Raw genomic sequence first — 16,813 nt, 5'->3', positions numbered from 1 at the left:
TTTTTATATTTGAATTCAAAGGTAGAATGAATGTTGTTTGTTTGAATAGAGAGTTGCGAAATACGAATAATTATTTGAACCAACTAAACTATCTTTTATTTTTTTTGAAGAAGTACTATTAATTTTTTTATAAAAAATTAGAAAGAACCATGACCCCATTCTCTCAATTACACTCTATTCCTGATGATAGTGTCTAAAAAATGTTGCTTAATTGTTAAAATAGGTTAAATAATTAATTTTTAATTAAAAATATAAAAGTTAAAAAATTTTAAATATTTTAAAATTTCTATAAAAAATAATTTAAACAAAAATTAAACACCAAATAAAAAACACCATAAAATTAGCTTTATTATTCTTTCTATAATTTTTCATAGTTTGACTATGTATGTGAGTGGATTCCTTTCGTATTTACCCTTTCAGAAAACACAATTTTCTAGATGTCACCAAACAATTTTCTAGATGTAATAATTACTGTAATAGAAAATCCAACAGGCTCACCTAAGAATAATTATAGTCATTAAATTAAAATGGGTTTAAGTTATCTTTTCTGTGCTGAAGAAGAGGAAGAGCCAAAAAGTGATCTTAAGTCTTAACAATCTCACATTCTCTCATTGTATATATAAAACCACTTCACATCAACACTCCTCAAAATCACTTCATGCATGCAGATGCAGATAATGGCAAACACAACACATTTAGATGATGATGAACAACCTTTTCTCTTCCCACTCACAAACTCCAAAGTGCTCCCTGACCCTTCAAAGTTCTTCTCTAAAAACCTTTTCTCTTCTGCTTTGCCTACAAACTCATTCTTCCAGAACTTTGTCCTCAACGATGGCAACAATAAAGAGTACATTCACCCTTACCTCATCAAACCCTCTGATTCCTCTCTTTCTATCTGCTACCCTTCTCTCTCTGTCTCCTCTCATTCCATGCACCAAGTCTTCACTCCTGATATCACTATCTCTTCCTCAACAAGTTCTCTTTCTCGCCATGTAATATCTTCCTGCAGTGATCTCAGTGTCACAATTGATTTTCCTTCTTCCAATCTCACTTTCTTCCTTGTGAGGGGAAGCCCTTATGTTACTGTTTCTTTGTCTCAAAATGAATCTCTTTCTATAACTTCCATACATAGTGTCTCTTCTTTTTCTTCAAATGGTTCACCCATTAAGTATTCACTTAAACTTGGCAATGGTCAGAATTGGCTTATCTATACTTCTTCACTGATCAAATTTAGTTTCAGCCATGACTTGAAGCTCACTTTCTCCAATAATTCCTCTGATGGGGCTCCTGTGATGCTTCGGATAGCAGTTATGCCAGAGTCAAGTTCAAAAACCGAGGTTGTTCTTGACAAGTACAGCTCTTGCTACCCTCTTTCTGGGGATGTTTTGTTCAATAAGCCATATTGTGTTGAATAAAAATGGCAGAAGAAAGGTTTTGGCAATTTATTGATGCTAGCTCACCCTCTCCATCTTCAACTTCTGTCTAAATATGAGGGTAATGTGAACGTTCTTGAACATTTTAAGTATAGAAGCATTGATGGGGACCTTGTTGGTGTTGTTGGAGATTCATGGTTATTGGAAACTGATCCTGTTCCTGTGAATTGGCATTCCAACAGAGGAGTGAAAGAAGAATCCTATGATGAAATCAAATCAGCACTTTCTAAAGATGTTGAGGATCTAGATTCTTCTGCAATAACAACTACTTCATCTTATTTTTATGGGAAATTGATAGCAAGGGCAGCAAGGTTGGCTTTGATAGCTGAAGAAGTTGATTTTCTTGATGTGATTCCTGTGGTTAAGAAGTTCTTGAGTGAAACCATTGGTCCATGGCTAGATGGAACTTTCAATGGGAATGGATTTCTATATGATGAGAAATGGGGCGGAATTGTTACCAAACAAGGTTCTACTGATCCAGGTGCTGATTTTGGCTTTGGAGTTTACAATGATCACCATTATCATTTGGGATACTTTCTCTATGGAATTGCAGTGCTAGCAAAGATTGATCCAAAATGGGGTAAGAAGTACAAGCCTCAAGCCTATTCAATTATGTCAGATTTTATGAACTTAGGAGGAGGAAAAGCGGAACATTATCATTCAACTTTGAATCATTATCATTACACACGTTTAAGGTGTTTTGATCTTTACAAATTGCATTCTTGGGCCGGAGGACTAGCCGAATTTGCGGACGGAAGGAATCAAGGGAGCACAAGTGAAGCTATAAATGCATACTATTCAGCAGCATTGTTGGGTTTGGCATACAATGATACAGAACTTGTTATATTAGGATCAACTCTTGCAGCATTGGAAATTCATGCAGCTAAAATGTGGTGGCATGTGAATGGAGAAGGAGATAGTAATATGTATGAAAAAGATTTTGTAAAAGAGAATAAGTTAATTGGGGTTCTATGGTCTAATAAGAGAGACAGTGGATTATGGTTTGCACCTCCTGTGTGCAAAGAGTGTAGGCTTGGATTTCAGCTTATGCCATTGGTACCTGTTTCCGAATTCTTATTTTCTTATAAGAGTTTTGTGAAGAAGCTTGTAGAATGGACTATGCCTGCTTTAAATAGACATGGTGTTGAAGAAGGGTGGAAGGGATTTGTGTATGCATTGGAAGGAGTTTATGATAATGAAAGTGCTTTGGAGAAGATTAGAAGCTTGAAGCATTTTGATAATGGGAACTCATTTAGTAATTTGCTTTGGTGGATTCATAGCAGAGGTTGTAGTAAGTAGTTTTGATTATGATGGCAACTCATTCGGTGATTACTGCCTTATTGTCAACTATTCATCATGATTTCAATCTTATCATAAAATGATGATACTATATAAGTTTTGTATATTGTAACCTCTTTTCCATTACAAAATGTGAAAAAAAAATAAGGCTTCTATTTACTCTTGTGAAAATAAATCAGCAAAGATTTGAAAAAGAAATTACAACAAAGGATATCAGAAATATGATCATTTTAAAATGAGGATGTTTATTTTGAAATTATGTGGTGAAATTTTAGAGATGTATTTGTTGATAATGGCTAATTCAAGTTTCAATCTAATTAAGGAAATATTAGAAATAATATTATAGCAAATATGAATGTTATAAAAAGTGGATAACTAGAAAGATAGACAAAATGCATAAACCTTTTCCCATAACTTTGCAAAACAGAGCAAAGAGAACGAGGATAGTGGAGCATCTTATAGGAAAAACCAGGATTTTGAACAATAAATTGAAAATCATGTTCTAATTTTTAAAAATTCAGGAAGAATTTTCTTTTAAACACAGTAGCTAATGAACTATATAGCACATGAAAATAATCAGTTTATGAAATTATTATAGTCAGATGGGTAACTTCAAATATTAACTAAACTTAACCATAAAATAGAAAAGACAAAACACATGTCAATGCAAATCCAAAATGCTTCCACATGTATCCCTCACCTATAATATATAGCAATCAATTCTTTTGATCTACCATATGGTTTGATTGTATCTTCAAAAGCCAAAGCTTATAACACAGTCTAAAAGCCAACATGTAACTAAAATTATCCCTTGTCTTCACTAAAGAGGCATCAGCATAGTTTTGTCAAATAAAAAAAACCAACATTTGCATTATAAAACTCTCTGTCTCTCACTCAAGTTAACAAGTTCTTCCTATCAAAATGGCTCTCACAGGAGAAAGAGATGAACCTTTTCTGTTCCCATCAATGGATTATCAAGGTGACCCTCCCAAATTCTTCTCTTCAGACCTTCTTTCATCGCCTTTACCCACACATTCTTTCTTCCAGAACTTTGTTGAAGAAGATGGCCACAACTCAGTGTACATTCACCCTTACCTCATCAAATCATCAGCTTCCTCTGTTTCTCTCTGCTATCCATCTCGCCGTGTTCATTCTGGTTCCATATACCAGGTATTCAAAGCTGATCTCACTATCTCTTCCTCAACTCAACAAACTCAACAAGGTTCTCATTCTCATCATCATGTCATATCTTCCTTCAGTGATCTTAGTGTCACTTTGGATATTCCTTCTTCTGATCTTACTTTCTTCCTTGTTAGCCTGTTAGGGGATGCCCCTATGTTACTTTCTCTGTCTCTGATCAAACACCATTATTTTCGATAACCACTGTTCACAAATTCTCTTTCTTTACTTCAAATTCTTCACTCACCAAGTATGCCCTCAAGCTTGACAATGGCCAAGCATCGCTTTTGTATGCTTCTTTACCAATCAAGGTTAGTAACAGCTATGAGACTATGATCTCTTTCTCAAAGAAATATACTTCTCATGATCATGGGGTTTCTCTGGTAGTGAGGATAGCATTGTTGCCAAATTCAAGTTCAGAACTTGAGGATGTTCTTGACAGGTACAGCACTTGTTATCCTGTATCTGGTGATGCTTTGTTTACTAAGCCATATTGTGTTGAATATAAGTGGGAAAAGAGAGGGTTTGATAATGGTGATTTGTTAATGTTAGCACACCCTCTTCATCTTCAACTTTTATCCAAGGATGAGGGAAATGTTACTATTCTAGAAAATTTTAGGTATAGGAGCATTGATGGGGACCTTGTTGGTATTGTCGGAGATTCATGGTTGCTGAAAGCAGATCATGTTCCTGTGACTTGGTATTCTACTAGAGGTGTCAAAGAAGAATCTTTTGATGAAATCAAATCAGCTCTTTCCAAAGATGTAGCTGGTCTTTGTTCTTCTGAGATAACAACAACTTCAGCTTACTATTATGGGAAATTTATTGCAAGGGAAGCAAGGTTGGCTTTGATAGCGGAGGAGATTGGTTTTCTTGAAGTGGTCCCATCCGTGAAGAAGTTCTTGCATGAAACCATTCAGCCATGGTTGGATGGCACTTTTGATGGCAATGGATTTCTATATGATGCAAAATGGGGAAGGATTAGTATTGAAGCATACAGTGCTGGGTACTTCCTTTATGGAATTGCAGTGCTTGCAAAGATTGATCCAGCTTGGGGAATGAAATATAAGCCTAAAAGCCTACTCACTTATGGCAAATTTTATGAAATTGGCAAGAGGATCAAACTCCAAATACACACGTCTTAGGTGTTTCGATCTGTACAAATTGCACTCTTGGACTTTATATGTAGATCTTTGTCATTGGGAAAGTGCATGGCAACAAGACAGCAACAGTGAAGCTGTAAATATTTACTATTCTGCTGCATTGATGGGCCAAGCTTATGGTGACATCCATCTTGCTTCCATTGGATCAACTCTTGCATCATTGGAGATTCATGCTGCTAAGATGTGGTGGCATGTGAAAGTTGGTGATAACCTGTATGAAGATGATTTTGCACAAGAAAATAAGTTAGTTGGTTATCTTTCTGCTAACCATAGACTTGATTTAATGCGCGATTATAAATGTGAGAGGGAGTGTAAGATTGGGTTTCATGTTTTACCCTTATTGCCTATTACTGAGTTCTTATTCTCCAATGTTGATTTTGTTAAGGACCTTGTGAAGTGGTCACCATCTCTGTATACAGTAAGAGACGGATGGATGGGGTTTGTGTATGCACTTGAAGGAATTTATAACAATCAAGTTGCATTGGACAAGATTAGAAGCTTAAAGCGTTTTGATGCTGGCAACACATTGAGCAATCTCTTGTGGTGGATTCACAGCAGACATTATTATAGAAAAATGGGATCCTGTCATGAGAAACAATGTTGCATTGGATAAAATATTTGTTTTCTTTTTTGTTGATGAGATTGGAGGCTAATTTTTTTTTTATATGAAAAAAAATTGTGTAATTCATCATTATGGATCATTGGTGTGTTTTTCTTGAATATGGATTTTTTTTTTAAATTTTGAGTAACAAATCAGACCCTCAGATTTGGAGGAGTAGAGAAATCTAGGGGTCAGATTTCATAAGGTTACAAATTTGATGATCAGATTTGTAAATTGAAAAAAATTTAAAATAAAAAAACTCAAATCTAACCCTCAGATTTGTATTTTATTTAAAAAAAAAATTTAAAACCACAAATCTTACCCTCAGATTTGTGGTTATCAACAAAAAAAAAAAATTAAAACACCACAAATCTGACCCTCAAATTTGTGGTATCCATATAAATCAAAAACACACAAAGTTTCCACCTTATTTAAAAACACCACCTTCTGCCCCCATATTAAAAATACAAAGCTACAAAAATGATGTTAAAGTTTGCAGCCTTTTATCTAATTAAAGAACAATTGAATTGGCAACCAAAAAAAAAAATTGAATCATGTAGTATCCAATTATCTAGTTTTTGCATTAATAAAAATAATTATTTTTATATTAATAGTATGAGTGTTACGTTGTCTTGTCAGGTTACGCTTTTGGGATGAGTGGTTTCAGGAAATGGTATTAGAGTTCCAGATTCGGAAAGTTCGAACCTTGGTGAACCCAAAATTAGCTTTTTATAACGTGAGATGTTTATTATCCCTGGTATCTGGATGGTTATTCTGGATAGTATAGGTGATGTTCATTTTATTCATAAACCAAAGATTTAGCCCATTGTACACATTGTACGTTTAAGCCATTGGTTCCCTAGCACTACTCAATTTTAAAATATAATCTTCTCACCAAAAGACAATTTTGTATTCGCCAATAATCACATATATAGCAAATATATACCTAGCATACAGAGCGATGGGTTGTTTCACTTGTTTGATGATAAGACTATAGATCTTCCCAAGACAGTTAGATGATGAACAACCTTTTCTCTTCCCACTAACAAACTCCAAAGTGCTCCCTGACCCTTCAAAGTTCTTCTCTGAAAATCTTCTCTCTTCTCCATACTCATTCTGCCAGAACTTCGTCCTCAACGATGGCAACATACAAGAGTACATTCATCCTTATCTCATCAAACCCTCTGATTCCTCTGTTTCTCTCTGCTACCCTTCTCTCTTTGTCTCCTCTCATTCCATCCACCAAGTCTTCACTCCTGATCTTACTATCTCTACCCCAAAAGATTCTCAATCCCGCCATGTTATATCTTCCTTCAGTGATTTCAGTGTCACTCTTGAGTTTCCTTCTTCCAATCTCACTTTCTTCCTTGTTAGGGGAAGCCCTTATGTTACCGTTTCTCTGTCACAACATGAATCTCTTTCCATAACCTCCATCCATAAAATCTCTTCTTTTTCTTCAAATGCTTCACCAAATAAGTATACTCTTCAGCTTGAGAATGGTCAGAAATGGCTTATCTATACTTCTTCACCAACCATATTTAGTTTTAGCTTTGACATGAAACTCGCTTTCTCCAACATTTCTTCTGGTGAGGCTCCTGTGATGGTTCGGATTGCAGTTATGCCAGATTTAAGCTCAGAAAACGAGGCTGTTCTTGACAGGTACAGCTCTTGCTACCCTCTTTCTGGAGATGCTTTGTTCACTAAGCCATATTGTGTTGAATACAAATGGCAGAAGAAAGGGCTTGGTAATTTGTTGATGTTAGCTCACCCTCTTCATCTTCAGCTTTTGTCCAAAGATGAGGGTAATGTGAGTGTTCTTAAACATTTTAAGTATCGAAGTATTGATGGGGACCTTGTTGGCGTTGTTGGAGATTCATGGATGTTGGAAGCAGAACATGTTCCTGTAACTTGGCACTCTACTAGAGGTGTCAATCAAGCCTACTATGATGAAATCAAACAAGCTCTTTGTAGAGATGTTGGTGCTCTTTGTTCTTCAAAAATAGCTAATACTTCATCTTCTTGTTATGGCAAATCGATTGCAAGGGCAGCAAGGTTTGCAATGATAGCTGAGGAAGTTGGTTTTCTTGACTTGATTTCACTTGTTAAGAAATTCTTGAAAGAAACCATTCAGCCATGGTTAGATGGCACTTTTAGAGAGAATGGATTTTTGTATGAAAAGCAACGGGGAGGGCTTATTACTAAAAGCGGTGCTGATAGTTCAGGAGCAGAATGTGGGTTTGGAGTTTACAACCTTCATCATGTTCAACTAGGTAACTTTGTGTATGGAATTGCAGTTCTTGCAAAGATTGATCCGAATTGGGTAAGAAGTATAGGTCAGAAGCATATTCACTCATGGAAGATTTCATGAACTTGGGAGGAAAAGATTCAAAATCTAAGTATACACGTTTAAGGTGTTTTGATCTGTTCATGTTGCACTCTTGGGATTCAGGGCTAGAGGATAGTGATGTTGGAAGATTTCAATTGATTAGTGGTGAAGCTGTGAATGCATATTATTCAGCAGCGTTGATGGGTTTGGCATATAATGATGCAAATCTTGTTGCTATTGGTTCAACTCTTGCAGCATTGGAAATTCATGCTGCTCAAATGTGGGGCCATTTAAAGAGGGATGATGAAAAGTTTGAGGAGTTTACAAAGGAGAATAGGTTAATGGAGGTTCTATATTCTAACAACAGGGAAAGTAGAGTTAAATGGAATACACTTGCCTTTGTTGGGCTTGGCATATAATGATACAGAACTTGTTTCATTAGGATCAACTCTTGCAGCATGGAAATTCATGCAGCTAAAATGTGGTGGCATGTGAATGGAGGAGGAGATAGTAATATGTATGAAGAACACTTTGTAAAGAGAACAAGTTAGTTGGGGTTCTATGGTCTAATAAGAGAGACCGTGGATTATGGTTTGCTCCTCCTGCGTGGAAAGAGTTTAGGCTTGGGATTCAGCTTTTGCCATTGGTACCTGTTTCCGAATTCTTATTTTCTAATAAGAGTTTTGTGAAGGTGGTTGTGAAATGGACTATGCCTGCTTTGGATAGAGATGTTGTTGAAGGTGGGTGGAAGCGGTTTTTGTATGCCTTGCAAGGAGTTTATGATAATGAAAGTGCTTTGGAGAAGATTAGAAGCTTGAAGGATTTTGATAATAGCAGAGGTAGTAGTTTTGATGATGATGCAACTGATTTGGTCATTACTGCCTTATTGCCAACTAGGAAGATAGACAAAATGCATAAACCTCTTCCCATCACTTGGCAAATCAAAATGATTAAAAACACCATCTTTATTACTTTCTTAATAAGCGTTGTACCAAGTCCCTATATTTTACCAGGCCTAATTTCATTTTTTTTATCACATTAATGAAGGTATTTATTTTATAGGGTATTATATCACCAAAGGTGGTGATTTGTGAAGATTATTTTGGGAATTCCAAGTATTAAATCACACCTATCATCATTTATTCTTACTAATTAACACACAAATCACACCTATCATCATTTATTCTTACTAATTAAAACACTGAAAATTAAAAGACTGATCTACTGAAAATTAAAAATTAAAACACTGATCAACAACAAAGAAATCTGAATATCATGAGATCAGAGTGAGACTTCAATAAGTTGATAATGTTGAACATCCCAGGCAGTAGCAATTACACTGAAAATTAAAACACTGATCAACAACAAAGAAATATGAATATCATGAGATCAGAGTGAGACCTCAGTAAGTTGATATTGTTGAACATCCCAGGCAGTAGCAATTAGTTTCTTCGTCATTGGTATGATTGTTCGTTACAACAGAATTCTTGATTCCTTCCAAATTGAAAAGAATTTGACCGAGAATGACCTCTACCCGAACCCTGGCCCCGTTAACCATCGGATTCTTCTAGGGAACAACCTCATCCCACAAAATATAGCTAAGAACACAAATAGATCTACAAATATGCTTGAAAACCTTAAGGTCATCGGAGAAGCTGAAGAAGCAGAAAAGAAGAAAGATAAATTTTCAAGGAACTTTCCGATATTGAGGAAATCATTGAAGAACCGTCAGAAAACCGCCACCTGATCCAGAAGGCCTTTTTCTCCAATATTGTACAGTAGACGCTGGAATCCAGGTCGATCCTTGGGGGAAGGTCCTCCCGTATTTGCTGAGGTCCATCTCCCGCTGCCGCGACAATTTAAGTATGGTTCGTAAATTCATAGATCTTTAAGTTTCCACCAAGACAACACCAAGAAGAAGAAAGTGCTAATGTCCGATCAATGATTCTCAAATTGACCTTTGAATTAAGCCGAAGGAATGCTCAGCGAAATTTGTCTGGAGTTAGAATATGACAGAGTAGCAATTGAAGAAGGACTATTGATCAATTTCTGAAAACAGCAATAAAAATAGCGTAACTTTTGAATCGGCGTCTTTTGCGAGGATCCGAATAAGAGTCGTTGGCGCCGCAGGTAAGCTCTCAAAGGTTCTAGCTCAATACATCTTCCTGTTGTCCAAAATTAACGACGAACACGCTACTATGACCAAGGTCATGACGAAGTTGACTACATTGATAGAAAATATCAACAACAAAATCGCTCGAAAATTTATTATTGTCATGGAGTCAACCATCGATTTCATATCAAAGGAAGAGAAAAAGGAAAAGGTGGACTCCAATGAAGACTTTAAGACGATTGATCGTGTTTTCAAGCATATTTGTAGATCTATTTGTGTTCTTAGCTATATTTTGTGGGATGAGGTTGTTCCCGAGAAGAATCCGATGGTTAACGGCGCCAGGGTTCGGGTAGAGGTCATTCTCGGTCAAATTCTTTTCAATTTGGAAAGAAGAATCAAGAATTCTGTTGGAACGAACAATCATACCGATGACGAATCATGGAAGCAACTCAAGAAACTAATTGCTATTGCCTGGGATGTTCAACAATATCAACTTACTGGATCTCATGATATTCAGATTTCTTTGTTGTTGATCAGTGTTTTAATTTTTAATTTTCAGTAGATCAGTGTTTTAATTTTCAGTGTAATTGCTACTGCCTGAGATGTTCAACATTATCAACTTACTGAGGTCTCACTCTGATCTCATGATATTCAGATTTCTTTGTTGTTGATCAGTGTTTTAATTTTTAATTTTTAATTTTCAATAGATCAGTGTTTTAATTTTCAGTGTTTTAATTAGTAAGAATAAATGATGATAGGTGTGATTTGTGTGTTAATTAGTAAGAATAAATGATGATAGGTGTGATCTAATACTTGGAATTCCCAAAATAATCTTCACAAATCACTACCTTTGGTGATATAATACCCTATAAAATAAATACATTCATTAGTGTGATAAAAAAAAATGAAATTAGGCCTGGTAAAATACAAGGGTTTGGTACAACGCTTATTAAGAAAGTAATAAAGATGGTGTTTTTAATCATTTTGATTTGCCAAGTGATGGGAAGAGGTTTATGCATTTTGTCTATCTTCCTAGTTGTCTATCTCAATTCCTTATTACTTAAACAATAAATTATAGACATACCTCAATGGAAGCGAGAAGGATTCTCAAAGCCATTTCATGGCAATATTTTCCTCTCGGCGGATATGAACCATATCTGGTATGAATAGCATTTTTAAGAAGTCAGTCCACAACTCAAGTTATTGTTGAATAAAGATCACAACAAATAAAAGTATTAACATTACTTCGAATAGCAGACCTCCCCATTTCCCCCCAGAGCACTGCCATATCTGTTGCCGTACACATCAGCATACCTCCATCAGCAACAGATTGAACTGCTGAATCCAGGAACACGGAAGGTGAACCACAAGGATCAAGATCAACCTGGAAAAAAAGAAAAGAACACATCAACCCCATGAAAAATAGTTAAAGTAATAAAGGATATAAAAAATGACTTGCATGGGACAGAATAGCAGATCATGCATTAATTTCTTAATAATCACAACTGGTGATCTGGATCAGTATTGAGGGTCACCAATTAAAAGTCTTCTCCTTGTGTCTAAAGGTCAACCCAGGCATGTAACAACATCATCTACTCACCACGTCGAATTCTTTGGGGTGGGTTAGCATATATACAGGAGCATCAGCAAGATGAGACTCAACTTTTGAACACGCTACTGAACCATTGAATTTGATGTTCCTTCTGCAAGCGTCAACAGAAGCTGCTCAAGCAAAAATTCGGACTTAGTTGTCAACAGCATAAGCTTAATGATGCATACAAATAAGTAATTGCTTAAAGGAAAGGGCAATATAATAAATTGTTTAGATCAGAAAAAGTCAAAAGTGACAAACTAACAATATATGCACTGTCAACACAGAAAGCTAGATCTTTCATGTTTTTGATAAATAAAACAAATTTGGTAGAGAATATTCTAAGACTTCAATTCTTTTCTATAATGCAAAATCCTTGAATCACCTTGATCGTTGTCCAGAGCAACCACCTGACCAATTCCTTCCACTTCACGAGCATACCTAAGGGCCCTTAATCCAGAAGCAGACAATGCCTGAAGATATAAACGCATTAAACACAAACACATGAGTTCCATAATGCATTGAAGAGGAAATTATCCAATAGCTATTAAATGTACAATGGCAAATGATGATGCCTGTACCAAATGAATTATGTAAATGGAACACAAACTTAAAAAACAATCTATAACCTCTAGAACTCTTGGTGGCTTCAGTTCCCTCTGAACTTTTCCATCTGCATTACTCATTGACTCCCCTTCCCCGTTGCATTCTTCAGAGCTCTTGACTTGCTCCTCTGCTGTTTTGTGCGGTTCATCAAGAGCCATTCCATTCCCATCTTCACATTCGCCATTATCTCTACAATCTTCAGGTGGAGATGCATGAGGGACATCCTCCTTGGCAGGTTCAGAAGCATCACTTTCAGATACTTTTGGAGCTCTTTTAGCTTTCTTGGGCAAATTTGCTTCATGTTCTTCCTTACGTTTGGATATAAAAGTTCTCAAAACAGCAATTGACATATCCCTGTTATTAACCTAATATGATAAATAAGAATGATAAGTAGCATTCACCAATCACCACCAACACACTATAACAAAAATCAAGCACATAAAATGCACCAAAAATAGATAAAATTCAAACTTGATAAATTCAGATGATATGCAATGAACTGTGACATCAATAAACAAACATTAAACAATCCATAACCACAAAATAACGCAACTTTGCCATTTGCCAATAATACTCAACTACACAAGTTCCAAAATTTGATTTTTCTCTGCTCTATGACCATTTTCTATTAGTAATTTCAACAAACACCTAAACTCAAACCCAGAAACGTATCCAAATCCCAGAACAAAATCATCACAAGCATGAAACTTGGAACCTGGAGAAGCATCAAAGAAGAAGAAAGGAGAGATTTTTGGGACCTGGGCTTTGTTATAGAAAACTTCATTCTGTTTGTGCATGAGAATCTCAGCTTCTCCTTCCTTTACGATCTTGAATTCACTGAGATCAGCCATTGCTGAGAGAATAAGAAGAGCAACACACTGTAGCGGTTTTTCTGAGAGTTAGAGCTTCTGTAACTGCAACTCAATCGTGTCTATATTTATCAAGGTTCTGAAAACCGGACCGGTCATCAAACCGTTTTAATCACTGGTTCACTGGTTTATTGGTCCAACCAGTCCAACCGGTGGTTCAACCAGAAAAACCGTTTTAGAATAGCAACGCGTGATGGAGAGGGAAGATTGTTGGCTATTTGTCCATAGTTGATTCCAAAATCAGAACCACTTGTCTGTATAAAACTATAAATGTCTCTTGAGAAAAACACAGTTTTGAAATATCAGAAAAATAAAATGCTTAAATTCCTATGCTGAATAAGAAGAATAAGTACACAACCAAATTGATAGAATCATATAACTAAAATGAATAATATATAAATTAATTAATGGTTTTTGATTCCTCTGAGGATGCAATGTAGTTTCTCTTTCATTCCATGAAGCTAAGAAGGAATAACATTCTGATAACTAAACAACTAGACTAGAATGTTCCATTAGCAAGAAAACATAGACAGAAACAGAATAAGATTACCCAGATAACAAAATCAGTTTTTTTCATCAACTTTGTGTGGAATCAAAAGAGAATCATGCAGAAGTATACAAGTTACACACCAGAAATAGTGAGAAGCAGCATAAGCAGTTTGAAGTAGGAGGAATTGAATAAACTTGCATGGCCTTGACATGACTTTGACTAATAACACATAAAAATATGCATTGAAAAAGTACAAAATTTCAATAAACATTACTAAACAGAGGCAAGAAAGAACAATCATCATTCAGCAACAAACATTACAAACAGCAACAAGTAATCACACTGTTCCCAAATTCAAAAAGAATGAAAACCAGATAACCCCAATCATAAACACCATTACCAAATTAAATAAAAAATCAACCAAAAATCACCTTGCAAATCAAAGACTCAATCTCTTGAACTCAATAATTACATCAGTTATCCAACAAAATAATTGCATCACAGTTATCATAAACTGATTTCAAAGCCTAGAAGTAGAGTGAAATTAAAAACATGAAGCATATAATAAATTAAAAGATCACCAATTGCAAATTTTTAAATAAGAACAGAAGTTAAGAACAATGAAAAATGAAAAAAGATTCAACAGTTTTCAACCCAATTTTAATAAAGCTCATCACAATGATTAACAACAACAAAAAGGACCGAAGGAACAGTGAATCAGTAACACGCAGTGCAAATTTAAAATTAAAAGTTATCAATTTAAAATTTATCATCAAATACAATCAGTGAGCAAAACCAATCAACCAAGCACTGACTGAGTATTCTATTCTGATTCTGTGCTGGGAAGCAACAAATTCAAGTTACAGCAACAAATTTAACAAATCCAAGTAAAGTCCCGATTTACAGCAACATTTAGATTAGCAACAAGGCAAATTTGATTAGCAATTCAGCAACATGCAAAAATACAGGGAGAAAGGAAATCTGAAAAGAGAGAACAGGGAAGCGATGGTGCAGGGACTCACCAACGGTCGACGGCGAGTCGGCAACCACCCCACGGAAGGCGACGAAGCAAGAGACAACCCCACGAGTTGCTTCTGCCGCCGGCGACGAGACAGACGAACCACGAGATGCCAGTGACTGAGACGAGACTCGAGTGAGACTGGGAGGCAGAATCGAGCAGAGACAACCACGGACGACGAGCAGCAACCAACACGCACAGCTCGAGCACTCACTGGCGGAGGGAGGCGCGAGCAGCCGAGCACAGAGGAGAACGGCGAGATGCGAGCACCCGACGTGGAGGATCCGGCGAGAGGCCCGAGAGCACGAAGACGGAAGTTCTTGAGTGCGATAGACGGCGGCAGCAGTCTCTCACTCCGACAGACGGGGACAACTATTGGTGGAGGCTAGGGTTTGCTTTCTTTGGTGGAGGCTAGGGTTTGCTGAAGGAAGGAGTTGGAGAAGGGGGGAATGGGGGGATGACGCGTGCAACTTTTTCCCTCTCAAGGAAGGAAACGAAGTCGTTTTCTCTAAACCGGCCGGGTTCCGGACCGGTCCGACCTGCCGATAACAGGCAGGTTCAGCGGTTCATGAATGGTTTTTAATTTTACGGTTTTGTACACTAAATTGGATTTTTTTTGTTGGTTTTCGGTTGAAGCGATTCGACCGACCAATCCAGTCCGAGTTTCAAACATTAACTTGTTACAGAATACATATTTAAAATTACTTTGTTATAAATTCAAATTGAATTTAAAATTCAAAATTTTATCTTGTAAATACTTTAAATACATGTATTTTATCATTTATCAAGTATAGTTAATAATACACATTATTTTTGTCCTCTCTCTCTCTCTGTAACATAATGGTGCTATCAATTAATATTAACTATTTCTACTATATAATTTCAGACATTCCAAAATTATTTTTATTATTTTTCTTAAACGTATATATGTTCTTTAGTTTTGGAAAATTATTTTAAAACGAAAAGAGTATATCAACAGCTAATTTTTTTGCATATGACACACACTTTGGTGTAACACTCGATTATGAAACGTAGGAAAGATTTACACGGTTGTGACGACAGCTAGGTGACGGAGAGAAATCAGACGGTCCGATTTCTTGCAGGTGAGAGAGAACATAAATTGGACTTTTCGATTTGTGGTTAATGGATGGTTGTGTGCAAAGAAATCGGACCCACCGATTTCATGCACGGAGGATAAAATTTTTTTGACCTAAATAAATCGGACCCACCGATTTCAAAGCTTTTGGACAAAAATTTTGCAGGGAACCTAAATCGAACCCAACGATTTCTGGGTATCTAATTATTTTTGGCGGGCCGTTCACTAATCAGACTGTCCGATTTTAATTTCAAAAAAATCAAATCACCAAGGAAGCGGTCGGACAGTCCGATTTCAGTTATATATATATACCCAACCCAAACTGAACATCCCACTTCATCTTTCTCTTCTCCCGTTCTCCAAATCTCTACAGCCTGTCTCTGTCTTTCTCTTCTTTTCTATTATCATGGATGATAGAGTGAGATTAAAGGTGTATTATGATGGCCAATTTTTGTTACAAACATCTGAAGGAGTGAAATTTGTGTGTGAAAATCCATTAGATATTATGATTCCATTAACACTATCATTTGAAGAATTAAAAGGTGTGATTTTTGAGAAGATGGATTCTCAAATATCTAGGAGAGTGTCGTGTATTATGTACAGATATCATATATCCGTGTTTGGTGGGTTAGTTTAATTTTAAACGAAATACGTGACTGATGAAGCGAGCATGCAATAAATGTTTTCAGTGTATCTTGAAAGTCGATCCTGAATATCGTTTATCGAACTCTATATTGAGTTCGAGCAATCTGCAGCGGACCGAGATATTGAATTGGAAGATTACAACAGTGATAATGAGGAAGAGTTTGAAAGTAACTACAAGGTCGTTGATTCGGGTGTAGATGAAGATCAAGCTGATGATGCTATGGTAGCATATGTGGCAGATGTGGCAAATGCACTAACAAACCAGCAGCCGTTTGTGGAGCCGACTTTTATGCGGTCGTTGGATTTGGAGGCAATGGATGCACCAGAGTTTCCTCAATATGTAAATGCAGGTACGTCATAATTTTAAATAATGATTTGTTA

At 36.2% G+C, this 16,813-nt stretch overlaps 3 protein-coding genes and 1 pseudogene across 6 annotated transcripts; 3 read left to right on the top strand and 1 right to left on the bottom strand.

The window, feature by feature from the left end:
* The first annotated feature begins 521 nt into the window (after positions 1-521).
* On the top strand, positions 522-2,890 carry LOC107486512 (probable endo-1,3(4)-beta-glucanase ARB_01444; annotated as a pseudogene).
* Positions 2,891-3,656: 766 nt separating this feature from the next.
* Positions 3,657-5,059, top strand: LOC107486517 (uncharacterized). Its single transcript, XM_052260731.1, has 2 exons — positions 3,657-3,905; positions 4,052-5,059. Exons 1-2 carry the CDS (start codon positions 3,657-3,659, stop codon positions 5,057-5,059), a joined length of 1,257 nt encoding a protein of 418 aa, XP_052116691.1.
* Positions 4,567-15,133, bottom strand: LOC107486515 (probable tRNA (guanine(26)-N(2))-dimethyltransferase 1). Of its 4 annotated transcripts, none has more exons than XR_008008231.1 (9): positions 14,696-15,133; positions 13,073-13,459; positions 12,338-12,679; positions 12,094-12,181; positions 11,718-11,839; positions 11,363-11,501; positions 6,625-11,274; positions 5,413-5,659; positions 4,567-5,288 (listed from the first exon to the last, which is right to left on the bottom strand). XR_008008231.1 is itself a non-coding variant. In XM_052260089.1 (8 exons), exons 2-8 carry the CDS (start codon positions 13,163-13,165, stop codon positions 5,235-5,237), a joined length of 897 nt encoding a protein of 298 aa, XP_052116049.1. In that variant the 5' UTR covers positions 13,166-13,459; positions 14,696-15,133; the 3' UTR covers positions 4,567-5,234. The 4 variants fall into 4 exon arrangements, 2 of the variants coding, with proteins under 2 accessions (XP_052116049.1, XP_052116050.1); XR_008008230.1 differs by having other exon boundaries at positions 11,377-11,501; XM_052260089.1 differs by lacking the exon at positions 5,413-5,659 and having other exon boundaries at positions 11,202-11,274; positions 11,377-11,501.
* LOC107486167 (probable endo-1,3(4)-beta-glucanase ARB_01444) lies at positions 5,361-9,751 on the top strand. The gene is given in 6 exon segments (XM_052260099.1): positions 5,361-5,620; positions 6,318-6,387; positions 6,691-7,996; positions 7,999-8,351; positions 8,552-8,875; positions 9,437-9,751. Coding segments are annotated over 6 exon segments (2,628 nt in total).
* Positions 15,134-16,813: the final 1,680 nt, after the last annotated feature.

The sequence above is a fragment of the Arachis duranensis genome, chromosome 4, assembly GCF_000817695.3.
Source record: "Arachis duranensis cultivar V14167 chromosome 4, aradu.V14167.gnm2.J7QH, whole genome shotgun sequence".
NCBI lineage: Eukaryota > Viridiplantae > Streptophyta > Magnoliopsida > Fabales > Fabaceae > Arachis > Arachis duranensis.
Note: the sequence above shows the minus strand (reverse complement) of the source record. Positions and strands in the feature narration are given on the sequence as shown.